The 24,965-nt window shown below is 54.8% G+C and overlaps 1 protein-coding gene across 5 annotated transcripts in view; it reads right to left on the reverse strand.

Moving 5' to 3' along the window:
* Positions 1–4,837: 4,837 nt before the first annotated feature.
* DPP6 (dipeptidyl peptidase like 6) overlaps positions 4,838–24,965 on the reverse strand; it is a 1,109,512-nt gene continuing 1,089,384 nt past the window's right edge. For all 5 annotated transcript variants that reach the window (XM_032245216.1, XM_032245218.1, XM_032245215.1 and 2 more), the window contains 8 exons: positions 23,817–23,886; positions 20,377–20,571; positions 15,968–16,022; positions 12,501–12,612; positions 10,532–10,590; positions 9,230–9,302; positions 9,053–9,126; positions 4,838–6,322 (listed from right to left, as the gene is read on the reverse strand). In XM_032245216.1, coding sequence (XP_032101107.1) covers positions 6,176–6,322; positions 9,053–9,126; positions 9,230–9,302; positions 10,532–10,590; positions 12,501–12,612; positions 15,968–16,022; positions 20,377–20,571; positions 23,817–23,886 — 785 coding nt within the window. In that variant the 3' untranslated portion in view covers positions 4,838–6,175. The remainder of the gene's footprint in view (positions 6,323–9,052; positions 9,127–9,229; positions 9,303–10,531; positions 10,591–12,500; positions 12,613–15,967; positions 16,023–20,376; positions 20,572–23,816; positions 23,887–24,965) is intronic.

The raw sequence follows: 24,965 nt of genomic DNA on the forward strand, positions 1-24,965 counted from the left end.
CTTGAGCCTCAGCCTCAGCCCGTCCTCCAGGACGTCACCCTTGAGCCCTTGAGCCTCAGCCTCAGCCCGTCCTCTAGTATGTCACCCTTGAGCCTCAGCCTCAGCCCGTCCCCCAGGATGTGACCCTTGAGCCACAGCCTCTGTGGCTGGGATGACCTTTGAGATTGTCCTAAATTGAGACAGAGGGACTGGGTATTGGTACTGACCGAGGTGCCACATAGCCAAGGACAGTCACACAGTCCTACCATGTGTTGCTCCTGGGAGGGGCTGTGACCTTCAACCAGGCAGGTCCCCTGCGGGCGGGGTAGGCCAGCCAAGAGCCCAGCTGTGAGCAGCTCAGCCCACATGCTCAGGAGCTGGGCCACGGTAGGGGCTGGGCTCTGAGAGGGGTCCTGGGTGGAGCACAGTGGTAACCACTGAGCCGAATTGGATTGAATCATGCTTAGACTCTGGACAGTGAGCATAAAAACAAAATGGTGTCATTCCTAGAAAAATGAAATTGATTTGGAAAAACTCAGTAAGGTCAAACCGCTAAAGCAAAGGAGTTGAAATGAGCTGTGGGAAGACAGCTACAAATGACCAGGGCCCCACGTAAAACTCCGAACGGGCCCGCCTTCGGGTCGCTTCTCCGCAGGCTTTCCGTCCCCGTTCCGTTTGTGGAGTTTAGTTTCTCGTACCGTGACACCCGAGCTTGTGGCTCACACGTGGATGCGAGCAGAACTCTACTCACAGAGCTCAAGGAGGCGTTGAGGATGAAATGAGACATCTGAATGGATGCAAATATATTCATATCATTTTGAAAGGGTTCTCCTATTTCCCAAACACTTCACTGTCCTCCCGGCTCTGCACACAGTGGTGAGGCTTCCGTGAGCTTCTGAGCCAGCCCAATGGAAGCACAGGGCACATTCCCACCCAGGGAGCTGCATGCATGGTGGCTCGGTCACCGTCAGCATCCGCCCGTTTCCCGCAGCCCCTCAGACTGTGATGTTGTGACCTGGCTGGGACCCTCCTCGTCCCTCTGATCGCAAACATGGTTCTATGTGTTCAAGCTTCTGCAGTGAACAAAGCAGACAAAAATTGCGGCTTTCCGGGGTTTTCTTTACTCAGGTGGGCAGGGCGGCGATGCGTTCGTTGCTAGGCACACCCACGGTGGGCCTGGCGCATGCTGTGTGTGGCCCACACTTTCTCCTGTGGGGAGGCTACGGAGGGGCGCAGCTGACCCAGCTCTTCTGTGTTTACGGACCTCCTTGAGCTTGTGGTCACTTCTGGTCCCAGCCTGGGAATCAACACAGAGCTATCTTGTCACCGTGCATTGGATGCTGGCAAGCCCATCGGTAAGAGGATTTCTAGAAAGGATCCCTGAACTGGACGGGAATCAGAAGGACCCAGAGCACTGTGGTTTTCTCAGAGCCTGGATCCTGGAGCCCATGTCCGCTGAGCCCAGCTCCGTGTTGGCTGGAGACTGTGCTTGGGGCACTCTCACGGGTGAGGATGAGCACCCCAAGGGACCAGGCCAGACCCCGTAGCCCAGTTCTGCAGAGAAAGGCGGCTGGCTACTGCTGGGGCCCTGAGGCCAGGCCTTGTGAGTTGATCAGGAAAGAAAACACAGCAGGGAGAAAGGGCGGAAGGAATGCAGGGCTGTGGCCGCTGCCTGTGTGGTTTTGCGAGACTTTCTTGCCTTCTGTGGGCTTCAGATTCCCTATCTGTGTAGTGTCAGTGGCTGAGTTCAGATGGGGAGTAACCTTTTCAGAGCGTGTGGTTTGCAGAGGGGACAGGAGCAGCCCTGGAAGGCTGCCCGTCTGCCCATCTTGACCCCTGTGGAGGCCCAGCAGGGAGGCCAGTCTCCAGAGGCTCTGTCTGCCTCCTCTGCCTCCCTCTTTCCCCGGCCTCAGAGTCCACAGGCCGCTCAGCAACTCTTCTTTGGAATAGAAGAACACAGATTTTCTCCCTGGAAGGCCGGGATGAAAATAAACAAGACCACATGGGACAGACTGAATGTTGTGTTTCCCCAAATTCACTGCTGACGCCGTGACCCCCGTGTGATGGCTAGAGACGGAGCCTCTGGGAGGTGATTAGTGTTGGAAGAGGTCGTAAGTGTGGGTCCCCCATGATGGGATTCGTGCCCTTGTAAGAGGAAACATCGGAGAAGTCTCTTCTCACGCTCTTATCCCTCTCCCTTCTCGCTCTGCCACGTGCAGACAGAAGGAGAAGGCAGCCGACTGTAAACCAGGGAGGGAACCCTCCCCAGGAACCAAGTCTGCTGGGCCCATGATCTCAGACTTCTGGGCTCTAGAACCGTGAGAAGTAAACTCCTGCTACTTAAGCCTCCAGTTTATGGGACTTCACTGTGGCAGCTGAGCTAAGATGGCACTGAAATGAGGGTGAGCAGGGGCTGCTTATCCAGAGCTTGCTCCAGCAAGGGGGCCACTACCCTTACCTGCATTTGGACAGGGTGTGGTGAGCTTCACGATGGAGAAAAGGAGGCTCCAGGGATGCTCTGGCTGGAGCTGCTGGCATGGGAGGCTGGAGGTGCCCAGAAGTTGGGCGTCCCAGGAGATTGGGTATGGGTGTTTGGCTTTTCCCAGTTGGTCCTCAGTTAGAAGCAGGGCTGAGAACGAGGGAAGCTCGTAGTTACCGCTCAAGTCCTGACCTCTGGCACCAACCGCTGCAGAGGGCATGCCTGGCCCCGGGCAGCATCTGCAGGTGCGGGTTGGGGCCCTGCCCTGATTTATAGCCAGCCCTTGTCCGTGGGCGCATGCAGTCTCTCACCAGGCGCCCGTCTGTTCCTAAGAATGTGCAGCTGTAGGCTAGGAAGGAAGGCCAAGGGAGCTTCTAAAAATGTCCTTCTGGGCTCTTCTGTGAGAGGTGGGATTTTAATAGGGGCTTCCAGACAGCAATCAGTCCCTTAAGAAATCACCGCGTCTGGGACGGTTGGGTCAGGCAGGAGGGGAGTGAGCATGTTTTGAGGCCAGTGGGGATGAAGGTCCCCGCAGGTGCAGGTCTTGGTGAATCTGCTGGCCCGTGGCCTCAGCGACGCCCCAGGCAGCCCAGAAGTCGGGGCTGTAGACCTGGAACTGGGTGCTGAGGAACCTGAAGGTGCTTTGGGAATTCCACAGCTACCTGGTTGGAAGTTCAGTATTAAAACTAATTTAAAACTGAAATAAAAATAGCACTCTGCTGTGTCACACAGGTGCAATGTGAACACACAGAGAAGGCTGCAGTGGGGGGCTCCAGCTGGACGGGCACGGCAGCCGCAGCCGCAGGGGAGCCTGCTGAGGCCACGCCGGTGCGTCCCCAAAGCCATCCTAAGCTGTGGAAAGACGGAGGGCTCTCGAAGTGGGAACCGGAGTGGTCTTGCTGGTTACGGCCAACACTTGTTCTCAGAGCCAGGCCTAGCTCAGTGTTTTCCGATGTGGGAAAATATGCCTTTTGAGCAAACAATCAACTCCTATCCACAAATCAAGCCCTGGTCCAGGGGGAAGGGACTCAGTGATGGAAAGCTGGGATGGGGACACTGGCCACCTTCCAGGGTGGGGCCAGGGAGAGGGCCAGGGTGGCTCACAGAGACCCTGTGTGGGGAAATGTTAGACTTAGATGGCCTCTCCGGTGTCTGCTGTGTTGGGTTTTTAAAAATCTCCTTTCTCATTTGATTCTTTTCTTTTTTCCTTTTTCACTCCTCCCCCCACCCACCTGCCCCATGCTTTCTGTGATTCTTGATCCACATGGTGACAAGAATCAGCTAATTCAACGGGGCTGACAGGACTGATCCCCTGTCTCTGAGGCAGCAGCTGCTCCATGATTGGGAGGTACTTATTTATTTATTTAATCAATCCCTTGGCTTTCAGGCTGGGCCATGTTTACCTCAGACATTGAATTAACAGCAAATGAGTGGATGAATTTCCAACAGATGGAGACATTTTTCTAAAGTTTCCTAGGCCAGGCATGGTGGCTTATGCCTATTATCCAGCACTTTGGGAGGCTGAGGCAGGAGAATCGCGTGAGGCCAGGAGTTCAAGACCAGCCTGGGCAACATGGCAAAACCCTGTCTCTACCAAAAAAAATAAAAAATAAAAATAAAAATTTAAAGTTTTCGAGTGGGCAGTGCTATGGCTTCCACTGAGAATCAATTTCACTCTCGGTGTTAGGGACCAGCTCTGCATCTCCACCCTAAGGCTTCCAAGACATAATTCAAATTCCTTTTCTTGGATTGATTTGGGGCTTTGATGTATTTGACCGCTTGCGTCCTTCCCCACTGCCCAGACTGCTGCTGCCACGGATGCGACCTTCATTTGACGCACACCAGGCTCTCGAGGCCTCCGTCTTGGAGGGCTGCAGCGAGTACTCAAAGCCTCCTGAAGCCATGCACGCTTTCTAAGGTGAGACGGTGGAGGATGAGCAAGAAAGGAGCAATCCGAGTGGTAAAATAATGTTTTATTCCACGGATGAACAGACGCTACCATGCCACATCCCCACTTCCCTCCGACCAGATGTTATGGCCAGAGCTGGCTTCCCCTTCCAGACCTAGCTGGCTCTGCAGTCGTTCAAGCCGATTGAAATAGCAAACGCACGGTCACGTAGCACTTGGATCGGTTCTGCCTGTCAGCACGTTGGGCCTTTCACAAATGGTGATGAATCACCTTTAAAAAACCCTGTGATGGAGACCCTCCAGTCACCCTAACTGTGACGGACGTTCAGAGCTTGTGTGGATAAAACCAAAACCCCAAACGCCAAACGCAACAGGGACGCATCTCCTCTGCTGACAGGATGCCAGGGGCACCCCCGCAGGGCTGCGAGCTGGAGAAGCCAGTCCTGACATTCAGCTTGTCCACAAGCTCAAAAGGAAATGACGGCAATGGATATATTTCAAACTAGCACTTCTAGAGTCCAGATCAGCCAGAGTGTCGCATGCAGGCTCAACACGGGGTTAGCGCTGGCGGGAGGAGGCGGGGCGGCTGCACAGAGGACTGGCACACGTCCCTTCCTTTATATACAACAGAATGAAATGTACACGGGAACGCCGGCTGCACGTTGGGTCGGGGCGTATCTTACGAGGCTAATGTCGCACGTCATCAACCTCCTGCACGTGGCAGGAAGGTCACAAAGCCACCCCCGAGATAGGAGAAGGACGCGCCCATGCCCACAGAACCCTCAGGACTCCCGTGGCCGGAGCACACACAGCAGGCCTGGGGCTGGAGTCAACGCTTTGTCTCATTTCTGTGTTTTCACCAAATGCCACGTGAAAAAGCTTGATACTGTACCAAGGAGGACAAGGATGGCCGTAAGGACGGATGTAAACAGACGGTGTACATCTGCAGCCCAGCCCCCGCACAGCTCAGTGGGGCAGAGGCTTCATTTACGTGCTTCTCTCAATGGGTACTATTGGCTGTCTTCCACCTCGGCGTTCGGGAGCGTCACCAAGACATCTGAAGACAAGCTCACGGAGGCCGCGGTTACTCCTGATCCGCTTCTTCATCCAAACAAGCACAAAGTCTACACGTGAACCGGAGAAAGGAAAGCTCAACAAAGCCAAACCAAAAACAGCACAGCAAAACAACCCCATGACGGAGACAGTGGAGCGTCAGGTTAAAACCGTAGAAAAATACGAGTTAATTCTATCAGGTTAACCATTAGCGTAGCTACAGTAAGACTTGGTACAGAAAAGGGTTTGTTTTCCGGCAGCCCCTCACCATGTACAATGTCCTAGTTACAGGAAGCAGCAAGCCCATGTGTGAACGCGCACGGCTAGAACAATTGTGCTGTAACTGCGGTGTGCATGGCGTGTGACGTGAGACAGGGCGTGATGCTGCTAACGGGAACACAGAGGCGAGTGTGGGCGGGTCTCATGCTTCCGCTTGATGGCTGGAATCTAGGGGCCAGTGTCCCTGGGTGTCGCTGCCACCGTCCTTTGCTGTTCCTTAGGGGAGGGGCCGTGGGTGTGTCGGTCTCTCGGGGGCCAGGAGGAGGCGCTGTGGGGTTGTCCCCAGTGCCGAGGAGGCCGTGCGTGATGACTCTGGGGAAGGAGCCTGTTTTCAGAGCAAAACTGCCTTCAGCATCCGAGACACACATGCTATGGAACGCCCGGCCCCGCTCCTCCGAGGGAAGAGGGAGGACGGGGAAATTCCTCAGTTGCATCTGGTTGTAGAAAGAGCCACGTTTGTGCTTAGAGCCACTGAGGTTAGTCCTCCTCCTCGTCCTCTTTCGCTGTGACTGCCAGCAGTTTGTCCTGGATCCTGAAGCATTCCACGAAGAAGTTGATGATGGACCGGTACAGATGCTGTTTGAGGGTGGCGCTGGTAAAGTAATGGCTTTCGTCCGGGTAAATCTGCAAGGAAGGCACGGAGAAATTACTCTCCCTGGGACGGGAACGCACAGAAGGCGTGGAGCCTAGTGAAACCTGGGCCCCGGCCAGGCTGGATTTTAGTTGACCAAGTGAGTTTCCCAGCCATGTCACTCCTGAGGGAAGTGCATCTTCCTCCTGGGAGCTCTGTCTGTCTGTCCCAGTCGGAGGGGCCCTTACCTAGCATGGACATGCACCACCCATTCATGAAGCCAACCAGCCTTCAAACAGCGCCACTCTGCCCGGTGCCTAGCCCTTGCCAGGCACAGCAAATGCTCAGTGGGAACTGCGTGAATACATTGGGAAGCTCTTCATTCAGCACTCTACGGTCTAGATCTGCTTGCTTGAATTTGCAATGTGGGTACGAGCTTGGGGACTACAGAGCCGCAGCCCAAGTTTTCAGGGTATCAGACTCTGAGAAGAAATAGAATTTCATGCCTCAAATCCCAGCGCTTTGGGAGGCCGAGGTGAGTGGATCACTTGAGGTCAGGAGTTTGAGACCAGCCTGGCCAACACGGTGAAACCGTCTCTACTAAAAATACAAAAATTAGCCGGGTGTGGTGGAGCATGCCTGTAATCCCAGCTACTTGGGAGGCTGAGGCAGGAGAATTGCTGGAACCCGGGGGCCAAGGTTGCAGTGATTGCACTAGGTGAGCTGAGATCACCCCACTGCCTGCCTGTGCTCAGTTACGCTCTGAGCATGGGAAACTCCCGCGGAAGGGCTGTGTCCTGGCCTATGTGCCCACGGGCCCACCCCACTGAGTTTGTGTCCCGGCTACTCACTCTCTGCGTGACTGTGGATGGGGCCTCAGATTTGCCTGAGCCTCAGATCCCCGGTGTGTCGGGTGGGGAGGATAATCACAGTAGACTCCAGCTCATAACACTTTGTGAGAATTAAACAGTCTGATAGCCATGATGTACTCAGAACGAGGCCTGGAATGTAGGTTTCTTTAGTCCCAGATGTCCACAGGATGGTGGCTAATTATTCTACTGCCAAGGCAGTGATGCCACCATCCCCTAGGAGAGCTGTGACCTATCTGTGCACGTGCAGGGATTCAAAGCCTGCATCTTATTTTTTTAATTTTTCTTTTTTTGAGACAGGGTCTCACTCTGTTGCCCAGGCTGGAGTGCCATGGTGTGACCATAGCTCATTGCAGTCTTGACCTCCTGGGGTCAAGTGATTCTCCCCGCTCAGCCTCCTATGTAGCTGGGACCGTAAGTACACACCACCATGTCCAGCTGTTTTCTAAAAACTTTTTGTAGAGATGAGGTCTTCCTGTATTGCTCAGGCTGGTCTCAAACTCCTGGGCTCAATCAGTCCTCCCGCCTTAGCTTCCCAAAGTGCTGGGATTATAGGTGTGAGCCACTGCACCCGGCCCAAAGCCCACATCTTTCTGTGACACTAGACTGCCTCTTCCCGCCTTTCTTGTATGTTTTTGGAGGGTGAAATTCGCCTTTGTTTTAAAGTACTTATCAATGCTGTCATTAGGCTCTGATATGTCATGAAAACATCAAGCAGTAGAAAAGGGTTTGGGGCAGGAAGCTTTCTCCTCCTGCCTCAGGTCCCGTCTCTCCGCTGTTACCTGGGGCCGGGCCTGGCTCCAGATGCATGGGGTGCCTGTGAAGGCCGAGTGGGTCCTCCTCCCTGACGCCCGTGGAGCCTGCGGTGATGCGAGCTGCTCTGTACCTGGCGGGTTGAGCTCACCCCGTATCTTGGGGAGTGGCCCACGTGGTCCACACAGGTGGACCTTTGGAGCTACTACGGTCAGTGAACACTGCTGTGGTAACTGCCACACTCACTATGAAAACATCTGAAATCTGAACGTCTTTCACAAAGAAACACAAGTGAGGTGTAACCGAGGCCCTCTGCCCCGCTTCATCCACACTGGGGTCCAACTCCCTTCTGGCTGGAGCTCTCCCTGCCTGATCAAGCCCACATGTGGTCCCTCCCTCCCACAAGCGGGGATGCTGGAGGCTGAGGCAGTGGCCAGCCGGGGCAAGGGCTCTCTGAGGGAGGCGGGGTGCCTGTCCCTGGAAAGCGCTCCCATTCATCTCGGACCTGAAGAGACCATTGGGTCATACCTGTTTCACCACAGGCGCAGACAGCAGGAAGGAAATGGCAGAAGTTTCCAGAGACAGCCCTGTGCACTGCTGGGAAAACTGCAGGTTTGGGGCTGTTGGGTCAGCACTTGATGCTGTTGTGGGCGGGCCGTGGGTTGGTTCTGGGAAAGTGGGTTCAGTTCTGGGAAAAACACCCCTCTTTCACTACTGCCCAGCTACCCATGGCCCCAGGAAGTCCTGCCAGTGCTTAGTAATGTCTGGTGGTGAGCAGAGGGAAGCAGTGGAGCAAGTTCCAGGGCCTGGCATCCCAATCCCTACACCACGATAACCCCAGCCACACGCTGGGTGGGGCGGGTGCTGGCTTGGTTCTTCTCACTGCCCAGAGGAAGGCAGCGGGCCTGGGGTGGGAGTGCAGGGTGCTGGTTGCCCTAAAGGGATTTAAACCTGGCTGAAGTGCAGAGCACAGCTATCATTAATTACAAGACGACGTTAAGTATGTGCTGATTTTCCAAGCTGCTGGGACCCTGCTCATCACCAGCCACCACACTGCAGGTGTGTCTGTTGCAATGCAATGCCCTGAACACCCGTCAGGTCTTTCTCCATGAAAGGAGTGTCTTGCTCCAGGTTCAAAGCAGAGTAACATGCGTACTGTACCTGTAAGCTGTAATTAGCCTTTCCCCTAATTAGGTGTGTGATGAGTTCTGCTGTGTGCTGGAAATGAATTTTTTCTGTTAAAAAAAAAAGAGAGGAAGATGTTTGTTAAAAGCCATGATGCTATCAAGGAGGAGGCTCTTGCCAGATACACAGTGAATTCATGTTTTCAGTCCTTACCGTCGGCAGTGGCATGAATGATCAGGAACTGCTGTTCTTCTAGGGCGGAGACTCGATGCGCTACCTTGGTCATCTGCACATGTGGGGACAGGGGGGACAGAGTTAGGGGCTGCATGTCAGGGAGCCAGCTGTTCTGCTTGGAAACCTGACTGAGAAGGTAGGGGAAGGGTATTGAAGACACTAAGTGCCCGGAGAACTGGGACGCTTTATATCTGCAAAGAAATGCAGGGCAGATCTCAGAAGCCCAGCGATATGGTTTGGCTCTGTGTCCCCACCCAAATCTCATAGCCCCCGTAATTCCCACGAGTTGTGAAAGGGACCCAGTGGGAGAGGACTGAATCGTGGGAGAGGACTGAATCACAGGGGCGGTCTTTCCTGTGCTGTTCTCGTGATAGTGAATAGATCTTGCGAGATCTGATGGTTTTATAAGGGGAAGTTGCCCAGCACAAGCTCTCCCTCTTTGCCTGCTGCGATCCGTGTAAGGTGTGATTTGATCCTCGTTGCCTTCCACCATGATTGTGAGGCTTCCCCAGCCACGTGGAACTGTGAGTTCTCCATTAAACCTCTTTCCTTTGTAAATTGCCCAGTCTTAGGTACGTCTTTATCAGCAGTGTGAAAATGGACAAATACACCCAGCTTTTCCCCATATTAACTCTTCCTTCGGAAGAGGAAGCGGTGGAAGAAAAGAAGGGAAAAAGAAAGCATTTCCTTCAACTCCAGGTAGCCTCAGAGGGCCATCATGTCACCTGGAGCCACAGGGAGCTGACTCCCTGGACAGACTCAGTTCCTTTGTCCAAGTTTCCACTGTCAAAACGCAGCCCTGCCTGGCCCAGGAGCTCTGGCCTCCCTCCCTGCACACAGCTGGAGAAACGCTGTGTCTGACAGCCACTCCAAATCAACAGTCCTGACTCGGGAGGTCCTATCAGAGGGGCTTTTTCTCCTCAATCAGGAGCTCACTCTCCCCCAGCAGCACAGCTCCGGCTGTCGGGAGAGCCGGGAGTCCTGTGCACGGCAGGTGTCCGTGGACGCTGGCACTGACTCCCCCATCAGATATCCTCCCACTCTCTTCCTCATCCCCCAAGCTCCGTAGTGAGAAATCAGGCAGAACCCAGAGAGGACATGTTAACCTCAGTCTACAGTCTGGTGGAAGGATCCTTCGGAGGTTTCTGAGTGGGTTTTGGTGCTGGAGAGGGAGAAGCAGGGGGCTGGGGAAGGCAGAGTGGGCCATACAGCCAGGGCAGGGTTGGGGACAGGGCAGAGGCCGACTGTCCCATCACATTCTCCAGCTGTGCCCAAACATACCTCGTAGGCTCTATTGTCCAGTCCGTGGAGGCCCAAGTACCTCTCGGAAAACGCAGAGGCTGCACGGAAGCAAAGAGAGGGAGGTTACCCCTGGGCTTCGAGGCCCTGTGAGCACAGTGCCCAAACTCCAGGGAGGGCCCCGGAATGAGTGTGGGGGGTGGGGGGGACACAGACTCACTCCCACTTGCCACTTGCATGGCAGATTGTTGGTTTTTTAAAAACACCACCTAAATCCTTTGGGTTTTACAAGGGGCATCAGACAGTTCAACAGGAACCTTAACGTGTGAGTGCCGCTGGTGGGATTTTCATCAGCACTGCAGAACCTTAATTAAGCAAAATCCGGTGAATCTGATTCCTAAATAAATAGGATAACCTCCTACTTCAACACTTAGGAGGGGAGCAGGTGGTAAGACAGCACGTTTCCATCAAGATTTACTTGTTTTTTAAAAAGTCCAGGCACGCCCTTTCTCTTGGTTCTGCATGAGGCCCTGCGGTCAGCCAGGTGACAGGAGGAGGGTGGGGGCTTCTCCCAGGGCTGATGGCAGAAAGGGCTCTGTATGGCACCCCTGGCCTGCCCAGTAAGCCTGAGGGCAGCCAGGAGACAATAAAGAGAACTGGCTGCTTTTGGTCACAGTGACCCATCAAGACATGGTGGCAGCTTTTACGTGCGTTTGAGTCAGACAAATCTGAAACAGTGTAATTAAAGAATTAAAGTCTCACTGAATTTGAAAGTACCACCTGCATTCCCATGGGAAAATTCCTCTTACATGATTCATACTTTGGACCGGGAGAGTTCTGTGTAATCGTAAGTTGAAATTTGCCTTGGCACGAGCCGGTTGTGAAGATGGGCATCTGTTGGGAGACTTGGCTGCACCAGCCAGGGGGCTGCTGGGCCCACCGTGGTCCCTGCCCAGCTGGGTGGTGTCCACGGGACTCGGCTGTCACAGTGGGGCTGGGGGTAGGTGTGGCAATGGGGGCCGGACTCGTTCCTCCAAACCACAGGGAACGTCAGGCTCTGGCAGGGCTTCGGGGGACCAGCAGAAGGAAGGCCCCTCTGTTTCCACCTCACTTGCCAGCTCTGCTTAGGGTGGTGTCCGCTGGAGCGAACAGCCTGGTCGCTACAGAGCCCTGACCGGAATGTGAGTTCTTGGGGCCACAGAAAAGACCTCTCTGCATATTCTAAGAAATGGGTTCAGGTCACGGAGCCCCTCCCATTCAGAGAAAAAGGGCTGTGTGATCATAAGGAGGAGAATGCAGGGACCTGGAACCCCCAAACATAGCAAAGCCCCTCTGTGCCTGGGCAGAGGTCTGGTTCCCATACATGGGTGGGCTCATCTCTATCTGGTCCCCAAGGCAGGTCACCCTGACAGCCTGCCCCGTCTCTGGCTTGTGCCCATGGAGATCCATACTCTCTGAGGACAGGTACTGGTCAGTGCCTTTGCATGGCCAGGGAGAAAGGAAGGCAGAACTGAGCCACGTAGACCTCCAGTGAGTCGCCCTCTGCTGGCAGTTCCCTCCCAACCACGCCTTCCTCATCCCGTAACACCTGCCCACCAAATACCCATGCCCAGGCATGGATCTCAGCACAGGGCCCTGCCCGGGTTCTGGGAGCAGAGAGGAAGGGCGGCCCAGCAGGGCCTGACGGCACTTGCTCCCGCCTCACACCCCAGCTTCCTCCAGCCCACTGCTGCGAGCCGAGCACCAGCTCTGTTTCCAACTCGTGGTCTTCTTGGACGGGATGTGGTTTATAGGGATCTGAGGATTGGCCATTTCCATTCAAAATGGATCACCTGAGACCCTCCCCTCTCCTTCCCCGGGTTCTTCCTGGGAGGTTTCAACCATCAGCCCAAGGTGGAGACTGGACTGCAGGTGCCTGTGGTTAGAGAGACGCAGGGAGGTGCTGCAGGGAGGGCTGGGGGGCGGCCGGGGCGGGGGCAGGGCCAGCGCTGGGTCCCGCAAGCCTGTTTACCATAGAGTTTGAAGTCTGTTATTGGAGACAGAGCAGAGCCGCAGGTGAACGTCTGGCCCTGATTCTCCCCCTTTGCTGGGAGGATGTAGGTGCTCAGGTAACCGCCGTAATCCTGGGGAGAGCGCAGACAGAAAACAGTTAGGAGTCCCGGCAGTAACTCAGCACGAAGCAGCCGGTGCCCTGCAGGTTCTCTGCTTTTACAAAATGTGCCACTTGGAAAGTTGTTTAGGGATGGTGACGAAATGAAAAGCAAACCCCTTCCCACTCAGCATTATGTGATGCAAGCCTTCCCCTCTCTGGGGCTGCGTGTCAAGACACGTGAGGGTGAAATGGTGCATTGGAAAGCAGGTGTGGACTGTGCTGCGCGCGTGCACGGCGCGTCCTTCCGGCTCCGCGTCTCTACGGCATTTCTGGACGCCTCCCTTGTCTATGGGCCGGGCCGAGCCACTGCACCAGATTCCAAGGGAGGGGCCGACAAGTGGCTGCCGTGCTCAGCACAGGGCGGATGCGAGATGGGCGCTCCCAGGTGTTCTGTGTTCAGTAAGTCCTAGACTCCTGCACTGCCGTGGCCTCGGTGGACCTGAGGAAGCCTCACTGCAACACAGACCGCCCCAGAGAAAAGCGCTGCGTCCTTGCCGGCGTGGTGCCTTTAAGGCTGGGTGCTCAGATGAGCTGCAGCCTCCTGAGATGACCCTGAGGGAGCCGGGGACAGCAGGGAACTGTGTCAAGTGTCTGTGAGACAGGGCATGTGACAGCGTGTGTGTGGATGTCTGTGAGTATATGGGGTATGTGTGTGCATGTTTGTGAACAAACGTGTGTGAACGTGTGTGTATAAGCACACGAGCATGTGTGTAAGCCTGCATGTATGCATGTACGTGTGAGAACACGTGTGAGCATGTGTGTAGGCCTGTGAGCATGTGTATATAAGCATGTGTGTAAGCCTGTGTGTGATCATGTGTGCCTGTGAGCATGTGTGAACGTATATATGTGAACATTTGTGTGTAATGTGCATGTATTGTGAGCATGGGTGAGCATGTATGTGTGAGCATGTATATGTGTGAGCCTGTGTGTGTGAGCATGTGTATGTAGTCATGTGAGTGTGTGTGTGTGAGCATGTTTGTGTGTATGTGCATGTGTGAGCATGCATATGTAATCATGTGCATGTATTGTGAGCATGTGTGAGCATGTATGAGCAGGTACATATGTGAGCCTGTGAGTGTGTGAGCATGTATATGTAGTGTGTATGAGTGTGTGTGCGGGTGAGCATGTGTGAGCATGTGTGTCTGTGAGCCTGTGCATGTGTGAGCATGTTTGTGTGTGTATGTGCATGTGTGAACATGTGTGTGAGCACATGTAATTTGCATGTATTGCGAGCGTGAGTGTGTGAGCGTGTGTGTGTGTGTGTGTGAGTCTGAACATGCACGTCCATGGGAGCGTGGAGTATAGAGAACCAGGCACCTGATTGAGACCGTGAAGCCCATGTAATGCCACACTTGCCCAGGATCACTCATTTGTGGCCTGCACAATGGTTCAGGTGTGTTCCTTTCATGGGGCAGGAGCACCTTGTCTAATGATGATGAAAGGGTATTTTCATTTTCTGACAAACAATATTTATTGTCAACGAACTCCACACGTCCTTACAAGTCATTCCTCATTTTCTTTAAAACGCTTTTTCCTGCAGGGCCACATGGCCTGCTCTGGTTTAAATGGGAGGCTGGCGATCTTCTGCAGGGGGGTTTTCGGTTTCGGGGGGAACCTGCAGGACATAATGCCCAGGTACCCCCTTGCTCCCCAGGACACCTCTGGGTGCAGGGCGGCTGGTGTTCCCCTGGGCTCTGTGTCCCAGGTCCTGTGACGTTTGATGAAGGCTGCCGCCAGGCTCAGTTGGGCACATGCGAGGAGGAGAGAGAGTGGACCGACCGCCACGTGCCGAGCCGCTAAAAGGGTGACGCTTCATTCCTCAGAGGAGAAATGCAATTGTGGGGTCTACGGACCTCTACCTCAGGCTTGTTAAAACACAACAGAAACCGCTCTGGAAAAAGGCCCAGGATCCACCGGACAGAATGTCAAAAAAAGGCCCCGGTGCAGAGCGGGGACACATGTCCTTGGCGGAGCTCAGTGCGGAAGTGCAGGGTGTGGGGTGCATCAGCTGTGCTCGGACAGGTGCAGGGGGTCCCCTTTCCCTGAGGCACCTTGGCTGCTGGGGCTTCCGGACCAACCACCTGTTGAGAAAGCCAATTTACCCCACATGACTCCTGCAATCTCTGCGTCCGGAAGTGAAGTATGAAAGGCCCTGAGTGGGTGCACTATGTGTGGGCACAAGAAGGAGGCCCATCCCTCAGGAGTGGCATCCATGTGCATGTGGGGCAAAGTGAGGACTGGACAAAGACTGACCACGGCCCGGGCTCCCCACCTTTCGGCTGGGAAGTCACTTCCATGAGGGTGGGGGGAGGTGATGGCTATTGACACCTCGGTCATACCTATCAGTGACCCAGGGGCTCCCGGCCTCCGGGCAGCAAGTGGACCTCTAGGCACCTGGAATGTACCGCTAGGGCTCTATGCCCAAGCTCGAACCAAGGAGGGAAGCCACCGGCCCTCCTCCTGACCACCTCACCTCCAGCAGGTAAGGAGTGGGTGTGGGAGGGTTCCCACATCCTGTTTCCAGGAGCTGCCCAGGGGCCCAGGTCTCCAGTGCAAGCTGGGTTCTGAGGTTTTGGAGGCGATGATGTAAGAGGCACAAATTACCTGTCCAACCCTTCACTGTGGGGGAGGGGGCGTCACGGCAAGGCCTCCTCTGCAGGGCCCGTGCTGAGGGTCATTCTCTTGGAGGGAAGATGGGTCTATGCCGACCCATCTGTGTGCTGGCCTTCTTGAGATCAAGAGGCCCCAGGTCTAAGGAGAACGCGGGGCCATGTGCCAGGGCAATAACAGGTGGCCCTGCAGGGACCTAAGTCCAACCTGTGGGCCTCCACTACAGCTGAGCCTTCCCAGGCTGCAGCTGTCTGACGGGGGGCCCCAGATGGGAGCAGGTCTGGTTTGAGAGTTCACTGCGCAAGCCTCCTCACAGCCTTCCTTCCATCCAAGTAGACACGGTAGTTAACGTCGTTATGCCCATGAAGACACCCAGAACTAGATTCCTGCTGCCCTTCTTTCCTGGGCTACCCTGCTAAGAGCTACAGCAGGCGGATGGGAGGAAAGCCATGAGGAACGTATTAGAGCTCTCCTTAGAGGACCTGGCTTCTCTTTCCTTCCAGATAATGTAAAAAGAAACTTTGCAAAATGAGCTGATGGAATGAACGCTCCCATTGCTTGAATCACTAAGCACCCAGGCTCTCGCTCTTAAAAAAATAATTACTTGCTCACCAGCAGACCGCAGACATTCTCAGTAAATCAGGATTAGGGCTGGGTAGTGACGCAGGCCACACTGGAGCTAAGGGGTGTTGAGACTCAGGGTGTCACGGACTCACCTTCCCGAACACGGCCACGCGCGTCCTGTCAATGTACTGCTCCTTCAGCATCGTCCTGCGGGGTCCAGAGGGGAGAGAGGGTTCAATGCACATCCTGGTGGTTTTTTGTCTCCCCATGGCCCTGAGCCGTGTTTTCCAACCGTTTCAAGTAGGAAAACCCCTCTTCAAATAAAAAGCAACCTTAGCATTCTAATATAATGACTGCTTTAATTTAGTGGCAAGTCAGCATGTTGACATTTAAAAACTCAAAGCACCCTGGCAATAACTCTATAGCACCTCCAGGTAAAGAAGCTTCTCGACCATGCGTGAGCCGTTAATCCACAGCTGCAGAGGCCCTTCTGGGAGACTCACCCCCGCGGCCCGGGGCCCATCTGCTGCTATTCAGCCCTCACCCGGAGCCTGTGACTCCAAGCACCCAGGCGCTGGGATGAGCCTCGGGGACTGGCAGGGATCCGTGGAGCTCCGCTGTGCTTCTGGGCTTGCAGTCGAGCCAGTGAGCCCCCATCCAGCCCACACTGTCCTGTGTTTCCAATTTCTGGGAGGAGGCCTCTGTCTTGTACCTGTTTGGCCACAGAAGGCTTCCTCCCATGAGCTTCCTGCTGCGGCCTGGTCTTGGCCGCGCCTGCTGGGTGCTCTAGGTCTCAGTGCTCTGGGACAGTGCTGCCCGGGCCCCTGCCTCACCCTGGCTGGGACCACACCCTGCACTGTGGTCTGCTGCCTCCCCGCAAAGTGGCTGGGGTCCTTCCGGTTTCTGGACCCTGCCCAGCAGCAGGAGGCCTGCAGGCTGCGGGCTTGTTAGATGCAAATGACTGTGTGTCTGGATTTTACCTCTAGCCAAGCCACAGTATCAACAGTGGAGTTGGATCAGAGATATTTTTAGACACTTTCTAGTAAAGAGGAGAAAATATAATTTCTGTTCTCAACCCGTATGAGTTCTTGGTTGAGACACTTTCACTGTCCTGAAAATGAAAGTCAGATGCACAAGAGGAAACCCAGCAGAGGTCTCCTGGCGCGGGCCACGCCCTGTACGTGGCGGGGGTCTCCCGGCGTGGGCTGCGCCCTGTACGTGGTGGGGGCCTCAGTTCTAGTGCCTCTAGCAAGGCAGGGGCTTAGGGGCCCTGCTTACCTAGCACTTTAACAAAGAGCCATAACTCTCAGCATATGGCCAGGCAAAGGAGAGAGCAGCTCGTCTTTCATTTATGTATTTGAGATGGAGTTTTGCTCGTTGCCCAGGGTGGAGTGCGATGGCGTGATCTCGGCTCACTGTAACCTCTGCCTCAGCCTCCTGAGTAGCTAGAAGTACAGGCAGCCACCACCACACCTGGCTAATTTTTGTGTTAGTAGAGAAGGGGCTTTGCCACGTTGGCCAGGCTGGTCTCGAACTCCTGACCTCAAGTGATCCGTCAGCCTTGGCCTCCCAAATTGCTGGGGTTACAGGCCTGAGCCACCATGCCTGGCCTCCAGTCTTTTAAAAGGAAGGAACCTGTTGGAAGGAAGTGCAATCTGCCCCCAGAGTCCTCTGGTGCTGGCTGGTGTCCTCTCTGGGCTGGTGAGCAGGTGCCATCCCCAGGAAGGAAAGATGGATGTCCTGGTGTCTGGCAAATGGGCAGAGGCAGAGAGCTCCCTGCATCTTCAGTGTCTTTCACTTAGAAGGTTGCATGTCTGTTGTTCCTTAGCACATGGCCCGGGGCGTCTGTGTGTGTACACATGAGCACATAGGATCCAACAGGGAAAACAGTGAAGAAAATCCCAAGTTGAGCCCAGAGCAACCTGTCTCTGGGGGACAGCAGCCCACGTGGCCCTAGTTGGGGGTTTACACAGATGCCCCCGCCTTCCATGGTGGGATGAGCTCCCTTCCACAGTTCATCTCAGCTGCTTATGGAAGGCAGGCCCTGTGGGCTCCTCGGTGAGGATGTGGTGGCGGTGGGCGGGGGAGCTGCTAGGGCCACTTGGGAGCTGGAGGGTTAGGCTGATGCCTTGGCCTCCTGATTTTAGGTTTCTGATAAAATTGGTCTATTTTTTCTGATGAATGAAAATGCAGATCTTGTTCCGAAGGAGAGCTGAGGGAGGCTTTCTATGGCTTGGAGCCACTGGACATCAGCTTCCGAAGCGAGTCTGTGCGTTGGCGGCGGCTCTAAGCTTTGCTGTTGCCACGCGCTCCTGTTCTTTGAGCTTCAGTGGTTTAGGAGTAGAATTATTCACTGTCCAGGACAGGTTCTGCCTTGTTCTGGAACAGATGGTTGGCCCCATTCCGTCCTTTTAGAGCACAACCTGTGTGTGAAACACCTTTGCCCTCTAATCTCTGTGCTCTTAGGGGGAGATGCCAGGCGGAGCCAAGTGTCACGGGGGAGACTGAGGGTGCTGTGACCTTCCACTGGGCCTGCCCTGGATGGCAGGGAGGTCCTGGGGCTCCAAGCCTCCCTGGGAGGAGGTAGAGCCGGTGGGGCGAGGAAAGAGGAGGAGAGGGCAGGGGAAGCCACGCACAAATGGAAAAGGCCCAAAAGAGGAGGTCTGGGAAGCCAGGAGAGCCCTCATGCTGCTACCTGGGAGGCCAGGCCCTCCCCACTCCAGGGCGCAGCCTGGGCCGGCCTCTGTGTCCTGGGAGTCCTCTGCAGCTGGCACTGCCCGCTGCTGAGCCAGCATCCACCTGCCCATCCTCCTTCCACACTGACCCCCAGCATGGTTCCCTTGTCACCCCATGTCCTCTGCCCAGGGGCTGGCCCCACACCAGTGTCAGGCAGACCCATTTGGTCTTGGGGGAGCTGCCTACACCTCTCTCACTGGTGGCAGGTTCTGGAATGGGCAGGGGAGGGCAGGGAGATGGAAGGAGACGTTTGCTGTCTGCTTCTGGGGAGATTTTCCTTCCTTTCTGACAGTTTCTAGAAGTGGTTCCCTCCCCAACCTGCTGGAGGTACATGAAGAAGCATGGAGCCAGGTGCTACTGAGGGCCAGCCTGTGAGCTGAGGGCCCTGCTTAGGATGAGGCCTAAGCAGGATGGTGGCTGGCTGGGCGGACAGACAGAGAGAGACTGGGTCTTTGGTGACGTTGTTGGTATCTGGATTCATCACCTCTGAGGCCTGGGGTCTCTGTGTCTTTCATAGCCAATATTGTTTCTTATTTGAGGGGTGTGTGTGCGTGTGTGTGCGTGTATGCGTGTGCGTGCGTGTGTGTATATGCGTGTATGTGTGTGCATGTGTGCGCGCACCGCATGTGTTGTTGCAGTCATTGACTTCCAGGCAAAGGCATCCTGGCAGACACTCCTTCCCTGAGTATCTGAGTGCTGAGAGCTCTCCCGCTCTGTAGCACGGGGCTTTGTCACCTAGCTCATGGCTCCCTGTAGGAGGGACGGGGCCATTTATTTACGTGCTCATTGTTTTCCATTGAAAGACCATTTACTGACTGCAGACGAGAGGCCATCAATCTTTTTCAAAATGAGAAGAAATGTTTTGCTGAGCTGGGCTCTGTGCTCCACCTTCCTCACGTGCCCGGGCCCCGCCTCATGCTCCCCTGCTCCGCCTCACTACCCCCCGCCCAGGATGGTGATGATCACGGTCGGTCGCTGCGGGGGTCCCTGGCAGATGAGCTTCTCCTGCCTTCTTGTCATTCCCGGCACCTGAGTCCATAGTCAGTTGAGTGGTTTTGCAGCATCTCTGAGGGGTGAAGTTAGGGTAAGCACTGCAGTCCTCTGCGCCATCAGACTGTGAAAATGACTTCCACAAAATGAGCCTGAAGGCCAGCTGTAGCCTGGCGCAGTGTCTTGATGCCTTTTTTTATTTCCAGTGCAACAATAAGATCCAATAAGTCATTTGGAGCCTCTGCCCTTGGTGCTAAGGCTCTTTTTGTTTTCTGTGATAGCTGGCATCTCTGGCTGAGTCAGTGAAAGGGATGTGGAGGAATGAGAGAGCAAAAGCCTGCCCTCCCTCAGAGCCGGGGAGGGCATTTCTGGCCCCACCTGGATGTGCAGGGAGGTCCTGTTCTCAGGAACAAGGGCGACTCATTTGCATGGATCCAGCCCCATTCACAGTCCTTCCCTTTTCCTGTCCTTCCCTCCTGATCTCGTGCCTCTTCCCCTTGGGATAAATGGCCAAAACATGCATGGACGCTGGCCGGGTCAGTGACCACAGCGCAGGAAAGCCAAGCAGACCCAACTGGTAGTTTCCAGCCCCTTGATTCAGTCAACTCAACAATCTCCTCTGAAGCCGGAAACTAGCTATAAACATCCCTAGGAGAAGATTCCTAACAGTTTCCTTTGACACTTGCTTTGGAGTTGCCAAGAGTTTTTAGGTAAGAGCAAATTGTGCGCAAAATGTGTGCACGGACAAAAAGCATTCCCGCACTGACCTCGGCACAGCCCCCACGAGGAGCACCGTCCCCGCCTCGCCTCTCCCGCTTCCCAGGCAGGCGCTCACCGCACGGCCTCCATCTGGTCCTTCTCCTCCAGCAGGCCCAGCCGCCGCCTCACTTCATGCAGGAGCTTGGTCCCTTGGAAGCCGCTGCCGCGGCCGTCGCACTTCACCACCACCGCACCGTGGCTGCTCACCATCACCGTCTCCCAGCTCACCTCGAACTTCTCAGCCACGCTCTGGCTCCCCGGGGTGCCATCCCTGCAAAGGAGTCCCAGGCTCAGCAGGCCAGCAGCGTGGCAGGTGGCAGCTGGTCATCACCAGGTCAGATGGCCCCTCGTAAGGGATCTTTACCCGTGATCCACCTGCCACACGCTCAACTCCACACCCCTAGATTCTCCTGCCCCAGGCAGCTGAGCCGAGTGTTATCCACACTCCATAAGGTAAGGAGGAAGAGGAGACCTCAAAGAGCCTAGGGGACCCAGGGCCATCCCTAAACACCATGGCACTGTCAGGGATGGCCACCAAAGGGCCTCTATTTGGTGAGGGAAACAATAAAAGTCCTCCCAGCTTCTCCCTCCGGCAGGCTTTCCCTAAACTGCAAGGCGGTTTCTCTTTCCTGGGTTCTAGAGACGGGTTTTCACCGTGTTAGCTAGGATGGTCTTGATCTCCTGACCTTGTCATCCTCCTGCCTTGGTCTCCCAAAGTGCTGGGATTACAGGCGTGAGCCACTGCGCCCGGACTTTTTTTTCTTGAGGCAGGCTCTCACTCTGTTGCCCGGGCCAGAGTTTAGTGGCACAGTGTTGGCTTACTGCAGCCTTGACCTCTGGGGCTCAAGCAATCCTCCCACTTCTGCCTTCCAAATAGCTGGGACCACAGGCATATGCCACCACGCCTGGCTAATTAAAAGACAAATCTGTGAATCTGTAGAAATGGGATCTTGCTATGTTGCCCAGGCTGGGAACAGGGCCATTTTCAATGCAGGACTGGCTGTTCCTCATTGACCGGCATACTCATAGGTGTGGGGTTTTTAAGTGATTTTCCCTCTTGCTGGGAAAAGGATGGACAGGAGAGAAAGCCAGCCCCAGATCCAGCCTGCCTCCTGGAATAGCAACAGGGAGCAGTGGACGCAGCGAGGCGACAGCTCCGACCACCAGCACTCTCCCATCTGTCCACTAAGGACTGAGGACCGTGGTGCGGACAGGAGCAGCAGCCCAGGAGGCCCACACACCAGAGTGCTGTGTGCTGAAGGTCCTAGTCAGTTATGGCACTGCTCTATATCAGGTGTACCTTTGTTTTCTTCTGGATTTTTAAAATTTGAAGCAGGGGATCAGGGACTCCACATCTCCCTGCTATCATATTTGATGTCATAGAGAGAAACAAGCAAAAAGACACACACTCCAAGGCAGGCTAGCGAGGCCAGAGTGAGTATGTGTCCAGGGGAGTGGGGCTGCCTGACTGGTCCCATTGAGTTCGGTAGAGCTCAGCTGTCTCCACCTGGCACGACCACTTTTACCTCTGAAGGGAAAGTGAATCGTTTTGTAGACTGAAAAACTTTTGGAGATTTTCTTTAAGATTACTGAAGAAATCAGTGTTCAGGGAAGAAAGCTGATTTGGAAGTCATTAGATTAGCATCTTGGAGAAAGTGGAGAAAATCTGGTTAGTAAGAGAAAGGAGGCAGGAAGCGTTGTGTGACGTGTGGGGGATGTGGGCATGTGGGCTTGTGTGCATGCGGGTGTGGAGTGTGGGTGTGTATAGATGTGTGCGTGTGTGCATGTGGGTGTGTTTGTGCATGTATGTGTGTGCTGCATGTGGGTGTGTGCATGTAGGTGCGTGTCCATGTGTGTGTGTGTGTTTGCACGTGGGTGAGTGTGGGTGCATGTGTGTGCTTATGCATGCAGGTGCATGTGTGCATGGGTGCATGCGTGCATGTGCATGTGCCTATGTGTATGGGTATGTGTTCATGTGGGTGTGTGGGTGTGACCATGTGTGTGTGCATGTGGGTATGCATGTGTGCACATGTGTGTCTATATGGGTGCCTGTGTGTGCATGTGGGTGTCTGTGTGGGTGCATGGGTGTGCATGTGGGTGTGTGCATGTGTATGTGCGTGGGTGTGTGTGCATGTGGGTGTCTGTGCATGTGGGTGTGTGCATGTGTATGTGCATGCATGTGTGTGTGTGCATGTGTGTGGGTCTGTGTGCATGTGTGCGTGTGCCTGCGTGTGTGTGTATGTGGGTGTGTGTGCATGTGGGTCTGTGGGTGCATGTGGGTGTGCATGTGTGTGCCTGTGTGTGTACATGTGGATGAGTGTGCCTGTCTGTGCATGTGGGTGAGTGTGCATGTGTGTACGCGTGTGTGTGTGTGTGGGTGCATGTGCCTGTGCGTGTGCATGTGGGTGAGTCTGCATGTGTGTACGTGTGTGTGTGTGTGTGGGTGCATGTGCCTGTGCGTGTGCATGTGGGTGAGTGTGCATGTGTAGCTGCTGGGAAAGTGTGAAAGCAGTCTAGATATTGAGGAAAGTGGGTTAATTGCAAAATGGTATCAGCTATTGGAATTTGTGCCTTGGGGCGTTTCTATAATGGAGGCTTTTGCTATTTAGGGACTCGGCCCTCAGGAGGGAGCTGGGCCCCCCTGGCAGGACACCAGGGTTAATCAGAGCTCTATCAGGTGCTGGCGTTTACTCAGGGTCGTGGCACTGGCGTCCGTAACACAGCCCCACGAAGGCCTCTACTCCAGCCAGCTCTCCCAGCCCGCGAGGGGCCCAGGAGTTTCTCCTTCTTCATGGTCTTGGAAAGACAGACCAGGAGGTGCATTGGGGCATTTGCCCCGTGGTCCAGGTGGCACCCTCTGCACTGCCTCCCAGTGTGGTGTGAGCACATGGGCATCACCTAGACTCCAGGCTGCCGGGTAGCATTTGAACCTCTGCACAGGGCACCCAGCTGGCTCCCAGCACTGAGTTCCCTAATCAGACCCAATATCTTCAAGGCATTTACCGAGCACAAAACGTTGTTCTCAAAACCCAAACTGGCGGCTTTATTAATGAACATAAGAAAGAGCTGAACAGCTGAACAAATTCTTTGCTGGCAAAGAAAGGGCATTCAGTGGCCAGAAATGCCAGCTAGGCTCCTTTTTGAGGGAGACCCACAGGCCCAGCGTGCAGGACCCAGGCTCTGGCCAGCCTGTGTCTCTGTGTCTTGGTACCTGGCCCCAGCATGCCTCCGGGTGAGCCTATTGTGCAAGATGCCACTATCATGATGCCAGCCGCCTCACTTATGGTCACAGAATATCCTGAGGCAGCCTGGAGAGGGGGTAGGTCATAGTACCCACTTTCTGTTAACCTCTGGGGGTCTCCAAGAGTCAGAAAGAACCTGAAGCTGGGATAAATGATCTTCTGTTTTCAGTTTGCAACAATGTAATTTCTCCTGATTATCCTTTCTTAAGAGTTCAATATTCACTTATCATGAGCATCATGGAGCCCCAGAGCGAGCAGACATGAGGATACTTACACCACCAGGAGCAGAGGGTAGTGGGTGGTATCGGTGAAGGTTGCTGGCTTCAGGATTTGCATGGGCAGGTCTGGGGAGAAGCAGAGCACAGCACAGGTTAGGGGGCAATGCTGGCCCCGGGGTGCTGGGAAGGCCCGTGGGCGACCATGGGGTGCTCTGGATGGGGCCTGAGCAGAAGCCCACAGACAGAGATGGGTCAGGGATTTCATCTTGAGGACTCTGGGCTGCTGTGCGGCCTTGGGCAAGCCACCCAACCTGTGTGAAGCTTAGTTTCTCTGTGTGAAGCTTCAATTCAGTCTTGCATATGGCAATGCACTGAGAGTAGAGAAGACTCCATGGCCTGGGCACTGGCTAGCAGCAGAATTTCAGGCAGGGAAGGTGGTGCCCTGAGGGCAGGCAGGCTGACTGCAGCAGCAATGCGCCTCTCAACATCTGCTGGGGGATGCTGAGGATGGGTATTTGGGAGCAGGGGAGCAGGAGAGGAAGAGATGGAGTGTGGGGGGAGGGGGGGCTGCCTAGGGTGCCGGCACATGGCCGTGCCTCTGTACAGAGCCAGGTGGCTCTGTGGGTCTCGCTGCTGGCAGGTTTGAGTTGGGTGGCTCTGTGGCTCTGTTGGAGCGACAGCTGGAGGACACCAGGGAAGAACGGTGCAGCCCAGTGGATCCCCGGCACCAAGGTCATTGGATCTGGTCCTGGGCAATGTGAAATCCAGTGGGTGAGGGAGAGTGGTTAGGAACCAAGCCTCTAAAACCTGCTTCACCAATTCCTTCTGCGCCCCCTGCCTCCCAACAACCCTTTCCATCCAAGTTGGATTTATTTGTTGATGTTAACTATGACCCAGATTACCAAAGGCACAGCAATTAAATTAGAATTAGCGGCTTTTCAATACAATGACTGCACAGATACACGGCAGGCTTGGGCGGCTGGCTGGGCAGCCAGCTCTGACCTGGCGTCTCCTGACTGATTCGGGCTGAATGTTAATGGCTTGCAAATTGGCTTAGTGGCCCAGGGACTGGCGGGGAGGCAGGCCTTGCACCTCATCATTTAAATTCCATAAAACATGGTCTGGGCTGCTCTCTGCCACTGATAAGCCCAAGGGCAGACCTTGGAAACCGGGTTCTGACTGGCTGAAACATTTCAGGGGAGACC

This window comes from Sapajus apella, unplaced genomic scaffold (genome assembly GCF_009761245.1).
Source record: "Sapajus apella isolate SASKATOON/1434 unplaced genomic scaffold, GSC_monkey_1.0 scaffold56, whole genome shotgun sequence".
NCBI lineage: Eukaryota > Metazoa > Chordata > Mammalia > Primates > Cebidae > Sapajus > Sapajus apella.